This window comes from Papio anubis, chromosome 13, assembly GCF_008728515.1.
Source record: "Papio anubis isolate 15944 chromosome 13, Panubis1.0, whole genome shotgun sequence".
Lineage (NCBI taxonomy): Eukaryota > Metazoa > Chordata > Mammalia > Primates > Cercopithecidae > Papio > Papio anubis.
In genome coordinates, this window is record NC_044988.1 from 20,428,957 (window position 1) to 20,448,819 (window position 19,863).

Below are 19,863 nucleotides of genomic sequence, written 5' to 3' on the forward strand. Positions count from 1 at the left end.
TCAGATTCTCAAGGGAGTCTGGGACTAAAAGAAAAGCAAAAACAGAGCAAAACAAAGCAAGAGAAACTGAACACTTTCTTGTTTAGAGCAGCTCTTCTCCAACTTTAGTGAACCACCTGCCGATCTTGTTCAAATGCCAGCTGTAAGCCAGTAGGTCTAGGGAGGATCAGGCTCTGCATTCTTAAGAAGCTCCCGGTTGCTGCTGTAACTGTTGATCCATGGACCCCACTTTGAGTAGTGAGGGCTTAAAGTGTCTTAGTTGTTTGGGCTATTATTTGTTACAACAAAATATCATACACAGGGTAGCCCACAAACAATAGATATTTATTTCTCCCAGTTCTGGAGGCTGAGAAGTCCAAGATGAAGGCACTGGCAGATTGGTGGAGGCCTGATTTCTGGCTCTTAGCACCGTCTCTGTCTGTCCTCACATGGTGGAAGGGGCTGAAGGCATCTCTGGGGCCTCTTTTATAAAAGCATTAATCCAGTTCATGGGGGCTCCACCCCCATAATCTAATCATCCTCCCCAGGAACCACCTCCTACTACAATCACCTTGACAGATAGGATTTCAACATATGAATTTTGGGAGGACAGAAACATTCAGGTCATAGCAGCGTCCACATCTTGATTTTCTTCGGTAGCGTGGCGGGCACCGTAACATGCTGATTAAAAGCATGAGCTATCAGGACAGGCAGCCTAGGTTTGCTTCCTGGCTTTGTCCCTTCTATAATGTTGATGAAGCTACTGAACTCCTCTCTATCTCAATTTCCTCATCTGTACAATAGGGCTGATAACAGTATCTCACAAAGAAGGTTGCTGTGAGGATTAAATGAGTTAAAGAGTTTGTAACAAACTCTTTAATTGGGTGAGGTGCCTGAAGTCCCAGCTACTGGGGAGGTTGAGGTGGGAGTATCGATTGAGCCTAGAAGTTCGAGTTCACCCTGGGCAACACAGCAATACCCTGTCTCTAAAATAAATAAACAAATCCCTATTTTTCTACCAGCAGATTTGAACCCAGAATCCAGAACTGGATTTTCTTCCATCTAAGTCCTACTTTGCACACATAGGACCTGATGCCATAAAGAGTCATGGTGCATGTCTTATGAAGAGTGGCAATCAAAGCTGGGTCACCGTGCAATGTAGCCACTGTCACATGAGAGAAAGTTTAGGGTAGAGCAGAAACTCCAAGTCACCGTTCTGTCTGGCAGCTGAGTCTCCACCCCAGAGCACACACCTTGGTAAGGGGCTAGGCACTGGTGATGCCTTTAGTGGCTCCTGGTTTGGCCTGTGCTACGTGCACTCAGGCCCTGAGCTCACCTGTGGCCAAGCTCTGTCTTGAGGTGTGAGCTGGGGATTCAAAAGACCTCCCACTCAGCATCATGCTCTTTCCACAATTTTATTTCTCCTGTTGGCATGTTGTCTTTGGTACTGAATTATCTTCTGAGAAAACATGTGGAAACTATTATTTCCCTCCCTGACCCTGCCTTTTGGATCTAGGTTTTTATTCCTTTTCAGGAAATCAAAGCATGTGGCCAAATACTGAAGCAAGAGGATGTCTGTTTATTGATATTTTTATTTATTTTTTTATTTTGAGACAGAGTTTTGCTCTTGTCGCCCAGGCTAGACGTGCTGGAGTGCAGTGGTGCCATCTTGGCTCACTGCAACCTCTGCTTCCCAGGTTCAAGGCTGATTCTCCTGCCTCAGCCTTTCAAGTAGCTGGGATTAACAGGGGCATGCCACCATGTCCAGCTAATTTTTGTATTTTTAGTAGAGACGGGGTTTCACCTTGTTGACCAAGCTGGTCTTGAGCTCCTGACCTCAGGTGATCCGCCTGCCTTGGTCTCCCAAAGTGCTGGGATTACAGCGTGAGCCACCACTTCTAACTCTTTCTTTTTCTTTTGAAAAATAGGTCCAGGAATATTCAGGTTGAAAGAATTGATTAGAGTTTATGATTTGACTAGCCCAGAACTTTTTTGCTTTAAAACCAACTTTATTGAGGTACAATTTACACCAAATACAAATGCACTCATTAAAATGTGTACTTCAGTTGGGTGAGGTTGCCTCAATCCCAGCACTTTGGGAGGCCGAGGTGGGAGGATCACTTGAGCTCAGGAGTTCAAGACCAACCTCAGCAATATGACAAAAAGTCATCGCTACAAAAAATACAAAAATTAGCCAGATGTGGTGGTGCATGCCTGTGGTCTCAGCTACTCCAGAGGCTGAGGTGGGAGGATTGCTTGAACCTGGGTGATCGAGGCTGTAGTGAGCTGTTATTGTGCCACTGTACTCTAGCCTGGGCTAGAGTGAGACCCTATTTCAAAAAGAAAAAATAATAAAATAATATAAAATAAAATGTGTAGTTCAATGGGTTTTGACAAGTGTGTGTGTGGCTGTGACATTAACATCACAATCAAGATCTAGAACATTTCCATCAGTCTAAAATGTTCCCCTGGGCCCACTGGAGGTTCCTCCTGCCCCAAGCAAGCAGTGATGTGATTTCTCTCGGCATAGGGTAGTTCTGCCTGTTCTGGACTTTCATGTAAAAGGAATGAATGGAACTTTACACGTGTACTATTTTATGCCTGGCTTGTTTTGCTCAGTACAATGTTTTTGAGATTCATTATTTTTGTTATGTGTATCACCAGCATCACTAATAGAATCTTAAAAAAAAAAAATCTTTCAGTTAATTGATTCAAAATGTCGACCATTATTTTTACATTATAAATTAATAATATATGCACTTTGAAACGTGTTTGTTTTTGGAAAAGCAGCTCATAGGTGAGGAGTACCACCAAGTGCTAAAATATTTGAGTAGCTATGAGTAATTGTGTAATTGTGAGGACTGGGGAACAGTGGGGAGGCTGGCTGCAGTGCTGGCCCTGCCACTGACTGTGAGTTTGAGCAAGGCCTGTCACCAGCCGGGACTCAGTTTCCCCAAGTGGACCAGTCTTTGCTGTCTCCTGAGGCCTGTTGTAGGTCTGACACGTGCTGCTTTGAGGATGGCCACTGAGCAGCGGGGCCAGCAGAGGGAGCAGGAGTCAACAGATGAGCTGCAGAGCTCAGCCAGGGCCTTGAAGGGGCCTCTGGGACACAGGCCACGGCAGGCGCAGGCACCACCTCGTTCCAGAGCTCAGCACGTCCCGCAGTGGACTGAGTTTTAAAGTGACTTATGACTTTAGGTATGATTTTGCAAAGAGATTTCTCATTAGGGTGAGCTTGAAGGTTCTTCTTTTTATCTTTTTTGTAATCTAAGAAAGATCTTACTGCCAACAAAAGTGGGACATAAACAAATAAGAGATCTCTGTGTGATCTTAGAAGCAAATACAATAGATTCACAATCAAAATATATTTACATTAACCTTTAAAATAAATTAACTTTTAGTGGTTATTACCCTAGAGAAGAATTGTACAAAAATGTCAAAAGGGGCTTCTTTGGAGTACACAGGAAGATGTGTGTAGGTTATGTATAAACACTATGCCGTTTTATATAAGGGACTTGAACGTCAGGAATTTTGGTATCCAGGAAGGGTTCTGGAATCATTTCCCCTAAAATACCAACAGATGATTGTATAGAATTGTCAAAAATAAATTATTTTATAATATACTATGATCTAAAAATAGTAGTGAGTTTTTAAAAGCGGTAATCTGATTTGCCTCTGAGGCCCTCTCTGTAAGCATGGTTAAAGGGATATTTCATCCGAGAAATTCCCCTTGCCTACTCTCCCTACACTGTTAGCTCACAGACCTATTTCTCTTCCCTGTTTCCTTTGCTTCTATAGCCGTGATTGATATTGCATGAAATATTTGTGGTCTTATATTTGATCCCCCAATTCTTCTCTTTATAATATTGAACCATCCAAAATCAGAGAGGGGAATTAGGGTGCATGTGGCTTGCTGAGAAGCACCCTATAGACATTTAGGATAGCTTCAGAGTACCATCCCTACCTTTTCCACAACAAAACATTGTTTTGGAACAACCAGTTTGATGAAAAGTTTTGTAATTTTCTAACTAACTCAGCAATATGACACATACAAATAGAGAAGGTAAATATACTATAAATGGCATTTTCCAGGTACAATTGGAAGAATACTAAAAAGGCAAGTTGTAAAAAGGAAGCTTTTGCTGAGACTCATGGAAGGAGCAGAAGAAAGCGGGTGAGGGTGGTGAGAAGAAAATAAGGCTGGGCACCATGGCTCACACCTGCAATCCTAGCACTTTGGGAGGCTGAGGCGGGTGGATCACTTGAGCTCAGGAGTTTGAGACCAGCCTGGCCAACGTGATGAAACCCTGTCTCTATTAAAAATACAATAAATTAGCTGGGCGTGGTGACTCGTGCATGTAGTCCCAGCAGGAGGGAGGCTGAGGTAGGAGAATCACTTGAACCCAGGAGGCTGAGCTTGCAGTGAGCTGAGTTTGCGTCACTGCACTCCAGCCTGGGCAACAGAGTAAGACTCCATCTCAAAACAAAACAAACAAACAAGCAAACAAAAAAGGAAATAAAATGAAAGGGTGGAAATTAAGGAAAGCCTGGCTGGACAGAGACAACCTACAGCTCCATCTTGTATAAAAAACCTCATTTTTTTTGTCAAAAAGTGACTTGACAAACCTTTATAGAAAAGATGGATGGGTGGGGGTGCAGTGGCTCATGCCTGTAATCCCAGTACTTTAGGAGGCCAAGGCAGGCAGATCACCTGAGGTCAGGAGTTTGAGACCAGCCTGGCCAACGTGGTGAAACCCCGTCTCTACTAAAAATACAAAAATTAGCCAGGCATGGTGGCAAGTGCCTGTAATCCCAGCTACTCGGGAGGCTGAGGCAGGAGAACCGCTTGAACCCAGGAGGCGGAGGTTGCAGTGAGCTGAGATCGCACCATTGCACTACAGCCTGGGGGACAAGAGCAAGACTCCGTCTCAAAAAAAGAAAAGATGAATGAAGGCTGGGCATGGTGGCTCACACCTGTAATCCCAGCATTTGGGAGGTCAAGGTGGGTGGATCACAAGGTCAAGAGATGGAGACCATCCTGGCCAACATGGTGAAACCCCATCCCTACTAAAAATACAAAAGTTAGCCGGGTGTGGTGGTGGGCGCCTGTAGTTCCAGCTACTCGGGAGGCTGAGGCAGGAGAATCATTTGAACTGCGGAGGCAGAAGTTACAGTGAGCTGAGATTGTGCCACTGCACTCTGTCTCAAAAAAAAAAAAAAAAAAAAAAGAAAGAAAGAAAGAAAGAAAAAGAAAAAGAAAAGATGGATGAGTTATTTTAGCTATCTCACGCCACAGAGAAAGAAGGCGTCCCGATTTTTTGTATTAGGCTAGCATAACACTGATATAAAAACCTGATCAAAAAAGCACAAGGAAGAACACCCCAGAATAACCTTACTTAAAACTCTTGATGCAAAAATCCTAAGTCAAATACCAGCAAGTAGATTCTAACAGCACATTGGAAGAAAGTAAACCATGACCAAAGAAGCTAATTCTAAACATTCAGGGTGGTTTCACTAGTAAGAAATCTATACAAATAATTAATCACATTACAATGTAGAGAAGGGTCTGATGTACAGGCTGGGCTTTTTTTTTTTTTTTTTTTTTGACTCTGTCACCCAGGCTGGAGTGCAGTGGCGTGATCTTGGCTCACTGTAGCCTCCACCTTCTGGGTTCAAGCCATTCTGCTGCCTCAGCCTCCTGAGTAGCTGGGATTACAAACACCCGCTACCACGCCTGGCTATTTTTTTGTATTTTTAGTAGAGCTGGGGTTTTGCCATGTTGCCCAGGCTGGTCTTGAACTCCTGAGCTCAGGCAATCTACCCTCCTTGGCCTCCCAAACTGCTAGGACTATAGGCGTGAGCCACTGAGCCCACAGGCTAGGCTATTTTAAGACTTTTCTAGGGCTTGGTAGTCTTATTTTTAGATATCAGATCATATTAAGAAAGAAAAAGAGGCCAGGCACAGTGGTTCACGCCTATAACCCCAACACTTTGGGAGGCTGAGGCAGGTGGATCATGAGGTCAAGATATCGAAACCATCCTGGCCAACATGGTGAAACCCCGTCTCTCCTAAAAATGCAAAAATTAGCTGGGCGTGGTGGCTGGGCATGCCTGTAGTCCCACCTACTCGGGAGATTGAGGCAGGAGAATTGCTTGAACCTGGGAGGCGGAGGTTGCAGTGAGCTGAGATTGTGTCATTGCACTCCAGCCTAAGTGACAAGAGCGAAAAAGAAAAGAAAGAAAAGAAAGAAAGGGTTAGTTATTTGGCAGATAGTGAAGGCAAAAGATTCCTTGGCAGAATTTCCCTTTTAACAAAAAAGGCAGCCCCAGAATCATTTCTTTAAGAGCAGCCTGAAAAATCGAGCTGCAGACATAGATAAGCAAGCCAGAAGCTTGCACGGGTGAATGCCGGCAGCTGTGCCAATGCACAAGGGCTACCTGAGGGCCAGGTATGTTCAACATGGAGAGTTCATATTCCCTTTTCTTTGTCACCATGGTACAGTAAAAGAACAGGCAACATGGTGCTGGCCAGGTAGAGAACCATCTGCATAATAAAAGATGAGAGTGGGGATGGCCAGATTTTCACACGCTATGCAAATGGCACACGTGGTCCAACTAGTCTTTTGCGCCCTACGTAAACCAAACACTGCCTCCCCAAGCTCATCTATAAAACCTCGTGCACTTCGCCGTGGGAGCAGCAACCCATTTCTCCAGGCACCCTCTCTCTGCAGAGACCTCTTCTCTTTCTTTTGCCTATTAAACTTCCACTCTGAACCTCACTCTTTGTGTGTCCACATCCAGGTTTCCGTGGATGTGAGACAATGAATCTCAGGTATTTACCCCAAACAATGGTGTTGCTTCATCATCACCACCATGATCTGCCAAGTCTTCTGTCATAGTGGCTTTTAACCCCCTCCAGGCACCACACATTTCTTCTGTTTGGCTTTGCTTTGCTTGCTTCTGTTTTTCACTGTAAAGCATAGTTGGTGAATTGGTAACATTTTTCAAGTCATCAATTTCCAGTGAAATACACACATATCCAACTAAGACTTCCAAAAAACTGGCATAATATAGTGACTTTTCATATTGTATAATTTTATATTTTAGTAACTTTCTAAACTCTGTAAAGTCATCTCTTAAAGATGGGTTCATAGCATTTATTCCATAAACTGTATTATTATTGTTTGAGATGGAGTCTCGCTCTGTCACCCAGGCTGGAGTGCACTGGCGTGATCTCAGCTCACTGCAACCTCCACCTGCCAGGTTCAAGCGATTCTCCTGCCTCAGCCTCCCAAGTAGCTGGGATGACAGGCACGTGCCACCATGCCTGGCTAATTTTCTGTATTTTTAGTAGTGATGGGGTTTTGCCATGTTGATCAGGCTGGTCTTGAACTCCTGACCTCAGGGAATCTGCCCACCTCGGCCTCCCAAAGTTCTGGGTTACATGTGTGAGCCACTGGGCCCTGTCTATATTATTAACTATGAAAATTTCCTTTGCTAATTTGAGGTCTGACTCTTCCTGTAATTTCTTTAGCACGGTTTGTCTGTTAAATTATTCTTCTGGTTTTAGAACTTTAGGTTCTTAGGTTCTTCTAACCTCTTTTTAATTTCAACTTGCTTTTTCTTCTATTGTTGTTCTTTGTCTTTTATCTTCTCTGCTATTTTTTTTCTGAAATGTTAATCTCTGGTTTTACTTCTGCTTCCTCTTTTTTTTTTTTCCTTTTTTGTCATTATCTTCCCAGTTATCTTTGACATCCTCGTCCTCAGCTTCCCAGTGGTCCCCACTGACAGTGCTGCTACCCCCCACCTTCTGCACCAGGGTTCCCATTGAGGACTCATCCCCACCCCTACCTTGGGAGTCAAAGTCCTTCACCACTGCCACTGGGCTTGGGGGTGTGAGGGGAAGAGCTAGTCAGGAGTTAGTGCCATGGAGGGGAGTCATTCTATTCTCTATCTTGATTGTGGTTGTGGGTATAGGCCTCTCTGTATTTGGCAATAGAACCGCACATTCAAAAAAGTAAATTTTACTGTGTGTAAATACAAATATTAAAAATAAATGTAAAAACCAGGCTGGGTATGGTGGCTCATGCCTGTAATCCCAGCACTTTGTAAGGCCCAGGCGGGTATATCACCTGAGGTCAGAAGTTTGAGACCCGACTGGCCAATATGGTGAAATCCCGTCTCCACTAAAAATACAAAAATTACCTGGGTGTGGTTGTGCATGCCTGTAATCCCAGCTACTCGGGAGTCTGAGGCAGGATAATTGCTTGAACCTGGGAGGCGGAGGTTGCAGTGAGCTGAGATCATGCCACTGCACTCCAGCCTGGGTGACAGAGCGAGACTTCTTCTCAAAAAAATAAAAATAAAATAAAAAATAAAAAGTAAATGTAAAAACCAAGCAAAACAAAAAAACTCAATGAAGCCAATGACTGACTTGGTAAGAGGGTGAAGTGACTATAATACATTCAGTTTTCTCAAGTGTAAGATGGAGCTAATAATAGTTCCTATCTGATAGGGTCATTATGAGATTCTGTTTACAGAATATCTAGCACAGAGTAAGTTCTCAACGCATGTTAACCATTGTTAGTATTAAAATGTACCCATTAAGTGCAACAACTTTATTTCTCTCTCTCTCTCTCTTTTTTTTTTTTTGATGGAGTCTCGCTCTGTTGTGCAGGCTGGAGTGCAGTGGCACGATCTCGGCTTACTGCAACTTCTGACTCCCTGGTTCAAGAAATTCTCCTGCCTCAGCCTTCTGAGTAGCTGGAGTTACAGGAATGTGCCACCACGCCCAGCTAATTTTTTGTATTTTTAGTAGAGATGGGGTTTCACCATGTTGGCCAGGATGGTCTCGATCAACTGACCTCGTGATCTGCCCACCTGGGCCTCCCAAAGTTCTGGGATTACAGGTGTGAGCTACCAAGCCTGGCCAAGTGCAACAAGCTTCTAAAGCAAGAATGCGGACTCTGCGTTCTGATTTGCCCACTTACTAGTAGTGTGGCTTTGGTTGGACTTGTGTTAGTCAGTTTTGCTTCTGCTCCTCTGTGTTCTCTTATTTTTAAAATGTGGATAGTAGTACCGAGCTCAAAGGGTTTCCGTGAGCGTTAACTGAGTTAATCACCACAAAGTACTTAGAACAGTGTGCTCTAAAGGGAGAAGAAGAGGTGTGGAGAAATGGAGTAGGGTTGAAGAAACTCCTGAAGCTCCCTTGAGTTCAGAAGGGAGATGAGGTATAGAGTGTGTGTGTGTGTGTGTGTGTGTGTGTGTGTGTGTGTTTAGAGGAGGTTGGTGTTGGTCTCAGTGTTAAGTGAGTTGTACAGGCAAGGTAACTGGAGTAAAGGGCAAGGAAAGGCAAGTCTTAAAGTTTCCTAGAAAGACCTTTCAAGAGCCAGGTGTGGTGGCTCACGCCTGTAATCACAGCCCTTAGGGAGGCAGAGGCGGGAGGATAGTTTGAGCCCAGGAGTTCGAGACCAGCCTGGGCAATGTAGAGAGACCCCATTCTCCATAAAAAGGAAAAAAAAAAAAAAGAAAGATGTTTCAAGAATAATTTCCACCAATGACTGGATCAAGAAAATGTGGTATGTATGTACCATGGAATACTACTCAGCCATAAAAAGAATGAAATAATGTCTTTTGCAACAACCTGGATGGAGCTGGAGGCCATTATTCTAAGTGAAGCAACTCGGGAATGGAAAACCAAATACCATATGTTCTCACTTACAAGTGGGAGCTAAGTTATGAGTATGCAAAGGCGGCATACAGAGTGACTTAACAGACTATGGAGACTCACAAGGGGGAGGTTAGGAGGGGCACAAGCGATAAAAAAACCTACATATTGGGTACTACATATGGGGTACAGTGACAGGTGCACTAAAATCTCAGGTATCACTAATATACAATTCAATGTTGTAACCAAAAACCACTGGTACCCCCAAAATTATTGAAATTAGGCCAGGCATAGTGGTTCATGCCTGTAATCCCAGCACTTTGGGAGTCCGAGGCGGACGGATCACAACGTCAGGAGATTGAGACCATTCTGGTTAACACGGTGAAACCCTGTCTCTACTAAAAATACAAAAAAATTAGCCAGGCATGGTGGCAGGTGCCTGTAGTCCCAGCTACTCGAGAGGCTGAGGCAGGAGAATGGTGTGAACCCGGCAGGCGGAGCTTGCAGTGAGTCGAGATCGCGCCACTGCACTCCAGCCTGGGTGACAGAGCAAGACTCCGTCTCAAAAAAAAAAAAGAAAAAAATCTTGAAATTAAAAAGTATTTTTAAAAAAGAACTATATCTACCTGTAGCAGAGAAAATGGGGTATAGGGTCTGGACAGAAACTGATCTGGATTCTCCAGAGACCAAGAAAGCTAAAAGAGAGTTTAATTTGGTTCTATGTTAGTGTGGTGTCAAAGCAGGGTGAATTTGCGTTAAAGAAGTGTGAAAGTTTAAAGGCAAAGTAGGTCAGGAGACAAGAGAATTAAAAAGGGAGATATGGAGACTGTTTAATGATTTAAACCTCCATCAAGCGAATTGAGCAAAGAGAGGCTGTTTCTCTGTGTTTGCATGGTCATGGTCATTGTGATCACTGCTCACGTTGGTTGCAGCAGGCTGTCTTTCCAATGGCTGCTGTAGCAGTGACAGGGGACTGGTCAGCAAATGTGCATTGCATCAATGACATGGAGCCCATGCCCTTTCACTGCCCGGTTGGTAGTGGTTGCATGGGGCCGGGGATCCTCCTCTTGGATCTTTATTGCTGGCCTCACTTCTCTGTATCACACAAGTCTCAAGAAGGTAGAGAAGACAATAATACTTGATAAAATGAGAAAATTGTTTTATCAATATGTTAAGTGAAAAAAGCAGAATATGAAACTATGTATATGAACCTAATTGGTTAAACATATATGTGGAAAAATGACTGAAATAAAACACATTACAACAGTAAATAATAGTTGTCTAAGGATGGAAATTACAGACGACAATCTTTCCTTTATATTTAATGTCTTCTTTGTTTTCATTGATAAAAACGTTTTACTTTTGCAATTGGAAAAGGGGAAATAAATATAATTAACGTATAAGAAATGTAAGTTCCTCTTCCATGTTCTGAGCTCTACACATTGCTCAGCAACAAATGGTTGTTTGATAATTGGTATGTAAAGGGCAATAAACAAGTTAATTGCTGGCTACATTCTCGGATCGCTAGAGGAAGTTCAAAGCTTCTTAACCTTATTTCAGCTCCAAGAAAGGGGAACTCTGATGTGGGTCAAAGACCTAGTGGAGTCCTCAAAAGCCCACCATGAGCCATAGTGGGTGGAGGTTGGGCAGGAGAGAGAAGCGTCAAAGCCCCCTCTTTCCATGACATGCTTCTTCTTTATATCAATTTCCATCACTTCCTTTTCCCTCTCTCAGCTACTGTTAAAAGGCGGACTTTTGTATTAGGTTGCTAGGGTTGCCAAAGTAAAGTGCCACAGACTTAAATAACAGAAATTTATTTTCTCACAATTCTAGGGTCTAGAAGTCTGAGATCACGGTGGCAGCAGGGTTGGTTTCTTCTGAGGCCTCTCTCCTAGTTGGCAGATGCTCTTTTTCCTGTGTCTTCACCTGGTCTTCCCTCTCTGTGTCTGGGTCTGAATCTCCTCTTCTTATAAGGATATTAGTCATATTGGATTAGAACCCATGCTAATGACTTCATTTTAATTTAAAGGCTCTATCTCCAAATACAGTCATTTGGAAATACTGGGGGTAAGGGCCACAGCGTGTAAATTTTGAGGGGACACAATTTAGCCTATAACAGGACTGAAGTGTCTCCTTTCTTAAGGAGCCATATCTCTGCTCATAGAGAGTCCAAAGAAAACCAAGGTAGGGCTTAGGAGAAAATAAGCAAAAGTAGAGTCTGCTTAAACTTTTGGGGTTTGGTATAGCCCACCAGGTTAAGAAATCTGAGAGGAATTTGAATAATCTGAACCCAATCTGCATTTGTCCAGAGTGCTCCTTCTGGACACGTAACCCTCTTAAATGTCTGGCTGCACTGAGGCTGCTGGAGAATTTGAAATCTCAGTCATCTCCTCCTTGGGGACATAACGAATATGTCATCCTGTTGAACCGATCACCAAATTTTTGGATGTTTCTACAAAAGCAAAACAGAGTTGAGAGCAGAAATGTTAGAATCTTAGAAAGTGACAGGGGCTGGAGGATGAAGAGGTGGCAGGATAAAAGGATGGGGTACTTTGGTCATATTATCCTTGATGGGCTGGTCTTACATTCGCATTCTCTGCTAAGAACAAGCAGCAGCATCCCAGGAAACTCATGGGACTTTAATGTGATGAAATGAAAGAGATTATCTCTCTCCTCTGCCTAAGGGATGACTATCCGTAGAATGTGCTTAGACTTCTTTCCAATCACAGAGACAAATTCTGAAAGTTTTGCAGTATGGTACTGATTTCCTTGACCTATCAGAGTCCAGGTCTATAAAGTTTGCCTTTGCCCAGCCAGCAGATGGTGCCATTTTTCTAGGAAATTGAGGCCGATTCAGCTTGAACTGCCATTTGGCTTTTAGTGTTCTAGGCACTGTGCTCACAGCACATTGTATAGTGCTTCAAAGGTAACCAGTTTCTGTTCTAGGAAAGTCTAGTGCTCTTACCTGCAATTGAACACACTGAAATCTTCAAGTTTCTCAGTTTAAGTGAAAACTTTTATTTTTAAAATTTAGGGATAATTAGAAGAAAATCTTAGTATTTCTTTTAGAAAAATATTCCCCCACCCCTCAACTCTCTGTTTTTCTCTCTCTCACATCTTGTTCCAACATACCAGGTAGAACCATCTCATCTTTCCTTTGAAAGGCCCCCTCACAGTCCTTCACTCTTGTACATGGTGGGTGGACTAAATTCTATAGTGAAATTGTATCTTTTGAGGAATGAGTACTCCTGAACAGTTGCTTTACTTTTTGGGGACATGTAGCTGTGTATTCATCTTTTAAGGTATAAATACTTTCCTTCAAAAAATATATATACATATTCTGAAATATTTGGAAGCCAGTTGCAGATGTTATGACACATCAGCCCTAAATATTCAGCATATAACTCCTAATAATAAAGACTTTCTTCTACTTAACTGCTAAACTATGACCATATCTAAGAAAATTAACAGTAATTTCCAAGTGTTACTTAATATCCAGTTCATTTTCAAAATTTCCTAGTTATTTCCCACTACCACGCTTGGCTAATTTTTTGTATTTTTAGTAGAGATGGGGTTTCACCGTGTTAGCCAGGATGGTCTTGATCTCCTGACCTCGTGATCCTCCCGCCTCGGCCTCCCAAAGTGCTGGGATTACAGGCATGATCCACTGCACCCAGCCCATAGGGTCATTCTTAACCTGCATTGTTCCTCAGATGTTAAAACCTGAGGCAAGGCCTCTGTGCTACAATTCTCCTTGGAAGTGCAGGCCTGGGGAGCAGGAGTGGGTGTGTACAGTTGCTAAAAGGTAGGGAAGGGGAGTGAGATGATATGATTGTGCTATCACGCTGCCCATTCTCTACTATTAAGTAGGTTGGCTACTTTATCTTGTGGGATCATCTGAGACAGCATGTCACTGGCTGTTTCTTAAGATGATCTGTTTGAAGGAGACAACAGGGAAGAATGTATCCACCGGCTTTCATATTCCACTGATGCAAGAGTCGTGTGCACTCTACAGAGTGTAAATCCTGCCCTTTCAGTTTGTACATGAACAAGCCTGGAACTGGCTGCAGAGTTTCATATCTCTGTCTCAGGGGAAGTCTGGGATGAGAAGCAGCACTGTAGGGTGCTGCCCACATAAAGTCTTCTGGAGCCCAGGCAGACTTTGTTTCTGAAAGGATGTCTGGAGCTGAACACAATGTCCCTGGAGACAGGTGAGGCTGAGAGGATCTGATACATAAGCGTGTCTGATGCAATATCTTATCTTTTAACTCTCTCCCTTGTAGCTACTATAAACTGGAAGTCAGCTCTAAAACCTTGATAAGATTCAGGTAGAACATTTTGGCCAGATAAATGATGTTGTGTACTTCATATTGCACCACATCAGGAGGCACAAAATGCCAGGTTGTTTCACTATTAATGATGCTAAGTTACTTGGTTTTGCTGTGACAAATAGATCTCTGATTGTAAAGGCCCATTTTCCCCTTTGCAATTAGCAAGCAACTGGAGATACATGACACTGTCCTCTTCCCAGCAATCTTTTAACTAATGATTTTAACATTCATTGATTATCATTTTCTGAATCAATTATTTCACTGGGGGTCGCAAACATTAGCCGACATTCTTCTCTGAAGAAGCTTTTCTAGATCACCTGGGGATTAACTACCATTGCTCTTAGGAAGCAGGGAAAATAGTTCTTTTGTTTTAATTTCCAATTTTCAGAGTAAGGAGTTGAAAGTTGAAATAATAGTCATAATCTTGGTGCCAAATTAATTTTGTTTTGTTTTGCCTCCTTTGAGTATTGTATGTGGACTTATGCATTTTCTTTATTCAGTATTTAACAATTCATTATACTTATTAAGGCTACAATTTCCCTAAATTTGACAAGTAAAAGCCCGGAAAACTGGTTGCTGTGTTTTACTGATATGCCCTTATCATTTCTTTAGTAAAGGCTTCCTTGCTTTCTGGCAAAACAAGATGTCTCATCTTGTCCTTTCCTTGCCCCAGACTTGGAATCCAACGTTTTACTGAGGATATTTGATTCCTTTTACTGGGGAACGGTATTTAGAAGCCAAGACCCAGATACTAGGTATGCTAATTGCTACTGGAGTTTTGGTACTTCTAGACTCTTTCAAGGGTCAGAACTAGGAAATCTATTTTTAAAAATCATGAGTTCATCTGATCTCTCCTTGTGATGAAGCCCCCGGGGGAGGGGTGGCCACCCTGTCTGTGGTTCAGTGGACATAGCCTTCCCAGCCTCCTGGTTCTAGAGAGTCTGGGCAGTCTGGATGAGGAGGGCTCCCCCCAGCACAGCACACCTGCTCTGCCAAGGGACAGCCAGATTGCTTCTTTAAGTGGGTCCTTGACCCTGTTCCTCCTAACTGGGTGAGACCTCCTAACAGGGGCCTCCACATGCCTCCTATAGGAATGTTCAGGCTGGCATCAGGTCGGTGCCCCCTGGGATGGAGCCCCCAGAGGAAGGAGCAGGCTGCCGTCTTTGCTCTTTCATAGCCTTCACTGGTGATATGTCCAGGGAGGGAGAGAGGTGACTCAGATCTGGAGTGGACCCCCAGCAAACCACAGCAGCCCTATGGAAGAGTGGCCTGACTGTTAAAGGAAAACAAACAAACAGAAAGCAACAACAACAACAAAGACTCCACAAAACCCCTATTCACAGGTCAGCAACCTCAAAGATCGAAGGTAGATAAGCCCACAAAGATGTCAAAGAATCAATGTGAAAACACTGAAGACTCAAAAAGCCAGAGTTCTTCTTCTTCTCCAAATGATCTAACACATCTCTAGCTAGGGCACAGAACTGGGCTGAGGCTGAGATGGCTGAATTAACAGAAGTAGGCTTCAGAAGGTGGGTAATAAGGAACTTCACTGAGCTAAAGGAGCATGTTTTAACCCAATGTAAAGAAGCTAAGAATCAGTACAGGAGCTGATAACCAGAATAGCCAGTTTAGAGAGGAACAGAACTGACTCAATGGAGCTGAAAAACACAACACGAGAACTTCACAATGCAATCACAAGCATCAATAACAGAATAGACCAAGCAGACGAAAGAATCTCAGAGCTTGAAGACTATCTTTCTGAAATAAGACAGGTAGACAAGAATACAGGAAAAAGAATGAACAAAACCTCCGAGAAATATGGGATTATGTAAAAAGACCAAACTTATGACTGATTGGAATACCTGAAAGTGACAGGGAGAATGGAACCAAGTTGGAAAGCATACCTCAGGATATCATCCAGGAGAATTTTCCCAACCTAGCAAGACAGACCAACATTCAAATTCAGGAAATCCAGAGAACCCCAGTAAGACACTCCATGAGAAGATCAGTCCCAAGACACATAATCTTTAGATTCTCCAACGTTGAAATGAAAGAAAAAATATTAAGGGCAGCCAGAGAGAAAGGCTAAGTCACTACAAAGGCAAGCCCATCAGACTAACAGTGGGCCTCTCAGCAGAAACTCTACAAGCCAGAGGAGATTAGAGGAAGACCAAGTAAAAGATATTTGTACTACCATGTTCATTGCAGCATTGTTTACAATAGCCAAGATATGGAAACAACACTATTCAACATTCTTAAGGAAAATAATTTCCAACCCAGAATTTTATATCTGGCCATATTAAGCTTCATAAGCTAAGGAGAAATAAGATCTTTTTCAGACAAGCAAATGCTGAGGGAATTTATCATCACCAGGCCTACCTTGCAAGAGCTCCTGAAAGAAGCACTAAATATGGAAAGGAAAAACCACTACCTGCCACCACAAAAACACACTGAAGTACAGAGACCAGCAGCGCTATGAAGCAACCACATAAACAAGTCTGCAAAATAACCAGCTAGCATCATGATGACAGGATCAAATTCACACATAACAATATTAACCTTAAATGTAAATGGGCTAAATGCTCCAATTAAAAGACACAGAAAGGTATGCTGGATAAAGAGTCAAGACCCAATTGGTATGTTGTCTTTAAGAGACCCATCTCACATGTAAAGACACACATAGGCTCAAAATAAAGGGATGGAGGAAAATTTACCAAGCAAATGGAAAACAGAAAATATCAGGGGCCACAATCCTAGTTTCTGACAAAGAAGACTTTACATCAACAAAAATAAAAAAATACAAAGAGGGACATTATATAATGGTAAAATGTTCAATTTAACAAGAAGAGCTAACTGTCCTAAATATATATGCACCCAACATAGGAGCACCCAGATTCATAAAGCAAGTTCTTAGAGATCTACAAAGAGACTTAGACCCCCACACAATAATAGTGGGAGACTTTAACACTCCACTGACAATATTAGACAGATCATTGAGACAGAAAATTAACAAAGATATTCGGGACCTGAACTCAGCTCTGGATCAAGTGAACCTGATAGGCATCTATGAACTCTTCACCCCAAAACAATAGAATATACATTCTTCTCATCCCCACATAGCACTTACTCTAAAATTGATCACATAATTGGAAGTAAAACACTCCTCAGCAAATGCAAAATAACTGAAATCATAACAGTCTGTTGGACCACAGTGCAATCAAATTAGAAATTAAGATTAAGAAACTCACTCCAAACCATATAATTACATGGAGGTTAAATAACCTGCTCCTGAATGACTCCTGGGCAAATAATGAAATTAAGGCAGAAATCAAGAAGTTCTTTGAAACTAATGAGAACAAAGAGACAACGTACCAGAATCTCTGAGATACAGCCAAGGCAGTGTTAAGAGGAAAATTTACAGCATGAAATGCCCACATCAAAAAGCTAGAAAGATCTCAAATCAGCAATCCAACATCACAACAAAAAGAACTAGAAAGCCAAGAGCAAACAAACTCCAAAGCTAGCAGAAGACAATAAATAACCAAGATCAGAGTGGAACCAAAGAAGATAGAGACACAGAAAACCCTTCAAAAAGTCAATGAATCCAGAAGCTGTTCTTTTGAAAAAACTAATAAAAACAGACTACTAGCTAGACTAATAGAGAAGAAAAGAAAGAAGAATCAAACAGACACAATCGGAAATGATAAAGGGATGTCACCACTGACTCCACAGAAATACAAACTACCATCAGAGAATGCTATAAACACCTCTAAATATATAAACTAGAAGATATAGAAGAAATGAATAAATTCCTGGACACATACACTCTCCCAAGACTGAACCAGGAAGAAATTGAATTCTTGAATAGGCCAACAACACGTCCTGAAATTGGGCAGAAAATGCCCAAGACCAGACAAATTTACAGCTGAATTCTGCCAGAGGTACAAGGAAGAGCTGGTGCCATGTCTACTGAAACTATTCCAAACAATTGAAAAGAAGGGACTCCTCCCTAACTCATTTCATGAGGGCAGCATGGTGGTTGTCAAGGGCTGACGGTAGAAGGGAAAAATTGTTTTCAAGGAGTTGAAAGGGAACTTCTTACAGTGAGAGAAATATTCTACATATTGTTTGTGATGCTGATTACTATATGCATTTATCAAAAATTATACACTGAAAATGGGTGAATTTAATTACATGTAAATTATATAAAAGCAATTAAGGAAAAGAAAAAAATCATGAGTTCATAATAATATTTCTAGTTTAAATTTAACATTATAGATTATTTCTTACCTTCTTTGATTCTATATTTGTATATCTTTTTTTTTTTTTTTTTGGCAGTTTTTACATTTATTTAAACAGAAAACGTGCACATGAGCTGTCTACTCATTTTCTTCACTGCGCAGCCTGGCGTTGGGGTTGGTGACTCTGATGGCCAGCTGGGCAGCTCTTTCCACGATGGCTTTGCGGTTCTTGGAAGAAACATTGTGAGCAATCTCGGCACAGTAAGATTTGTTGCACATCAGCAGCACTTCCAGCTCCTTGACGTTGTGGACCAGGAACTTCCGGAAGCCACTGGGCAGCATGTGCTTTGTTTTTTTGTTGCTCCCATAACCAATGTTGGGCATCAAGATCTGGCCCTTGAATCTTCTACGAACCCTGTTGTCAATGCCTCTGGGTTTCCGCCAGTTACGCTTAATTTTGACATATCGGTCTGACTGGTGCCGGATGAACTTCTTGGTTCTTTTTTTGACGATCTTGGGCTTCACAAGGGGTCTGAGGGCGGCCATGATGCCTTCGAGGAGGAGATGGCTGCCACCTCCGTAGGCAGCGCCGAGGAAGAGAGAAGGGTGTATATCTTTTTTGTTACACTAAAAATCTTAGTTACCAATAACACTGGACAATTTATTTACAGTACTCCTCTCTTCTGTGTGGGGGATATGTTCCAAGATTCCTGTTCCATGGTGAGCTGAGGCTGAAGAAAAAGGCTGACAAATCCGGTTTCTCAGAAAGAAACATTTAATAGAAACTTATGAACAGATGAACAGATTTAATAGAAACTTATGAACATGTTCTATAGGGCAACCTACCAGGAAAAGACAAGTATGCTATGTATGTCACAGCCAATAATTTATGTGATAACATCAAGGTTGTTGTGACCTAGGGGCAGGGCTTATAGTAAGTACATGCTCCTACGCAAGGAACAGTAGGTAAAGAGGCATTCCAGGAACTGGGATTAATCAGAAGTCAGCATGGTAGATTCGCATCCAAGATGGAGTTACTTTAGCCTCCATGACTCCCCAATGGATTCCTGAAACTGTGAATCATACCAAGTTCTGTATATACTACATTTTTATCAATTTGATAACAAAGATGGCTACTTAGTGACTAATGGGCAGGTAGCGTATACAGCATGGACGTGCTGAACAAAGCGATGTTTTAAGTCCTGGACAGGATGGAGTGGGATGGTGTGAGATATCATCATACTTCTCAGAATGGCACATAATTTAAAACTTAGGAGTTGTTTGCTTCTGGAATTTTCCATTCAATTTATTTGGACTGGGGTTGACAGTAACTGTGGAAAGCAAAACCACGGATAAAGGAGGACTACTGTTTTTTGCTTCACTCTATAACATTTAAAACAACAGCACCCAATATTACTACTACTACTAACTAAGTGAAAATTAAAATTTCTTGTAGTTGCTTTTGTCTTCATAACACACCTAACTAAAAATGTGTAACAGTGTACTAAGCTTAAAAGTCACTTGAAATATTTTTTTCCTCTTTGTGATTATGTGAAAATATCAATATCTATACAAATTTGTTTCATTTTGTTTTATATAAACATTTATTGGCCAGGTGCGGTGGCTCACTCCTGTAATCCCAGCA

At 42.1% G+C, this 19,863-nt stretch overlaps 1 protein-coding gene and 1 pseudogene across 1 annotated transcript; both read right to left on the bottom strand.

The window, feature by feature from the left end:
* Positions 1–6,209: 6,209 nt before the first annotated feature.
* On the bottom strand, positions 6,210–8,078 carry LOC101020879 (annotated as a pseudogene).
* Positions 8,079–18,293: 10,215 nt separating this feature from the next.
* Positions 18,294–18,831, bottom strand: LOC101001348 (60S ribosomal protein L32). Its single transcript, XM_031654134.1, has one exon. The coding sequence runs from the start codon at positions 18,762–18,764 to the stop codon at positions 18,357–18,359; it is 408 nt and encodes a 135-aa protein (XP_031509994.1). The 5' UTR covers positions 18,765–18,831; the 3' UTR covers positions 18,294–18,356.
* Between the last annotated feature and the right edge of the window lie 1,032 nt (positions 18,832–19,863).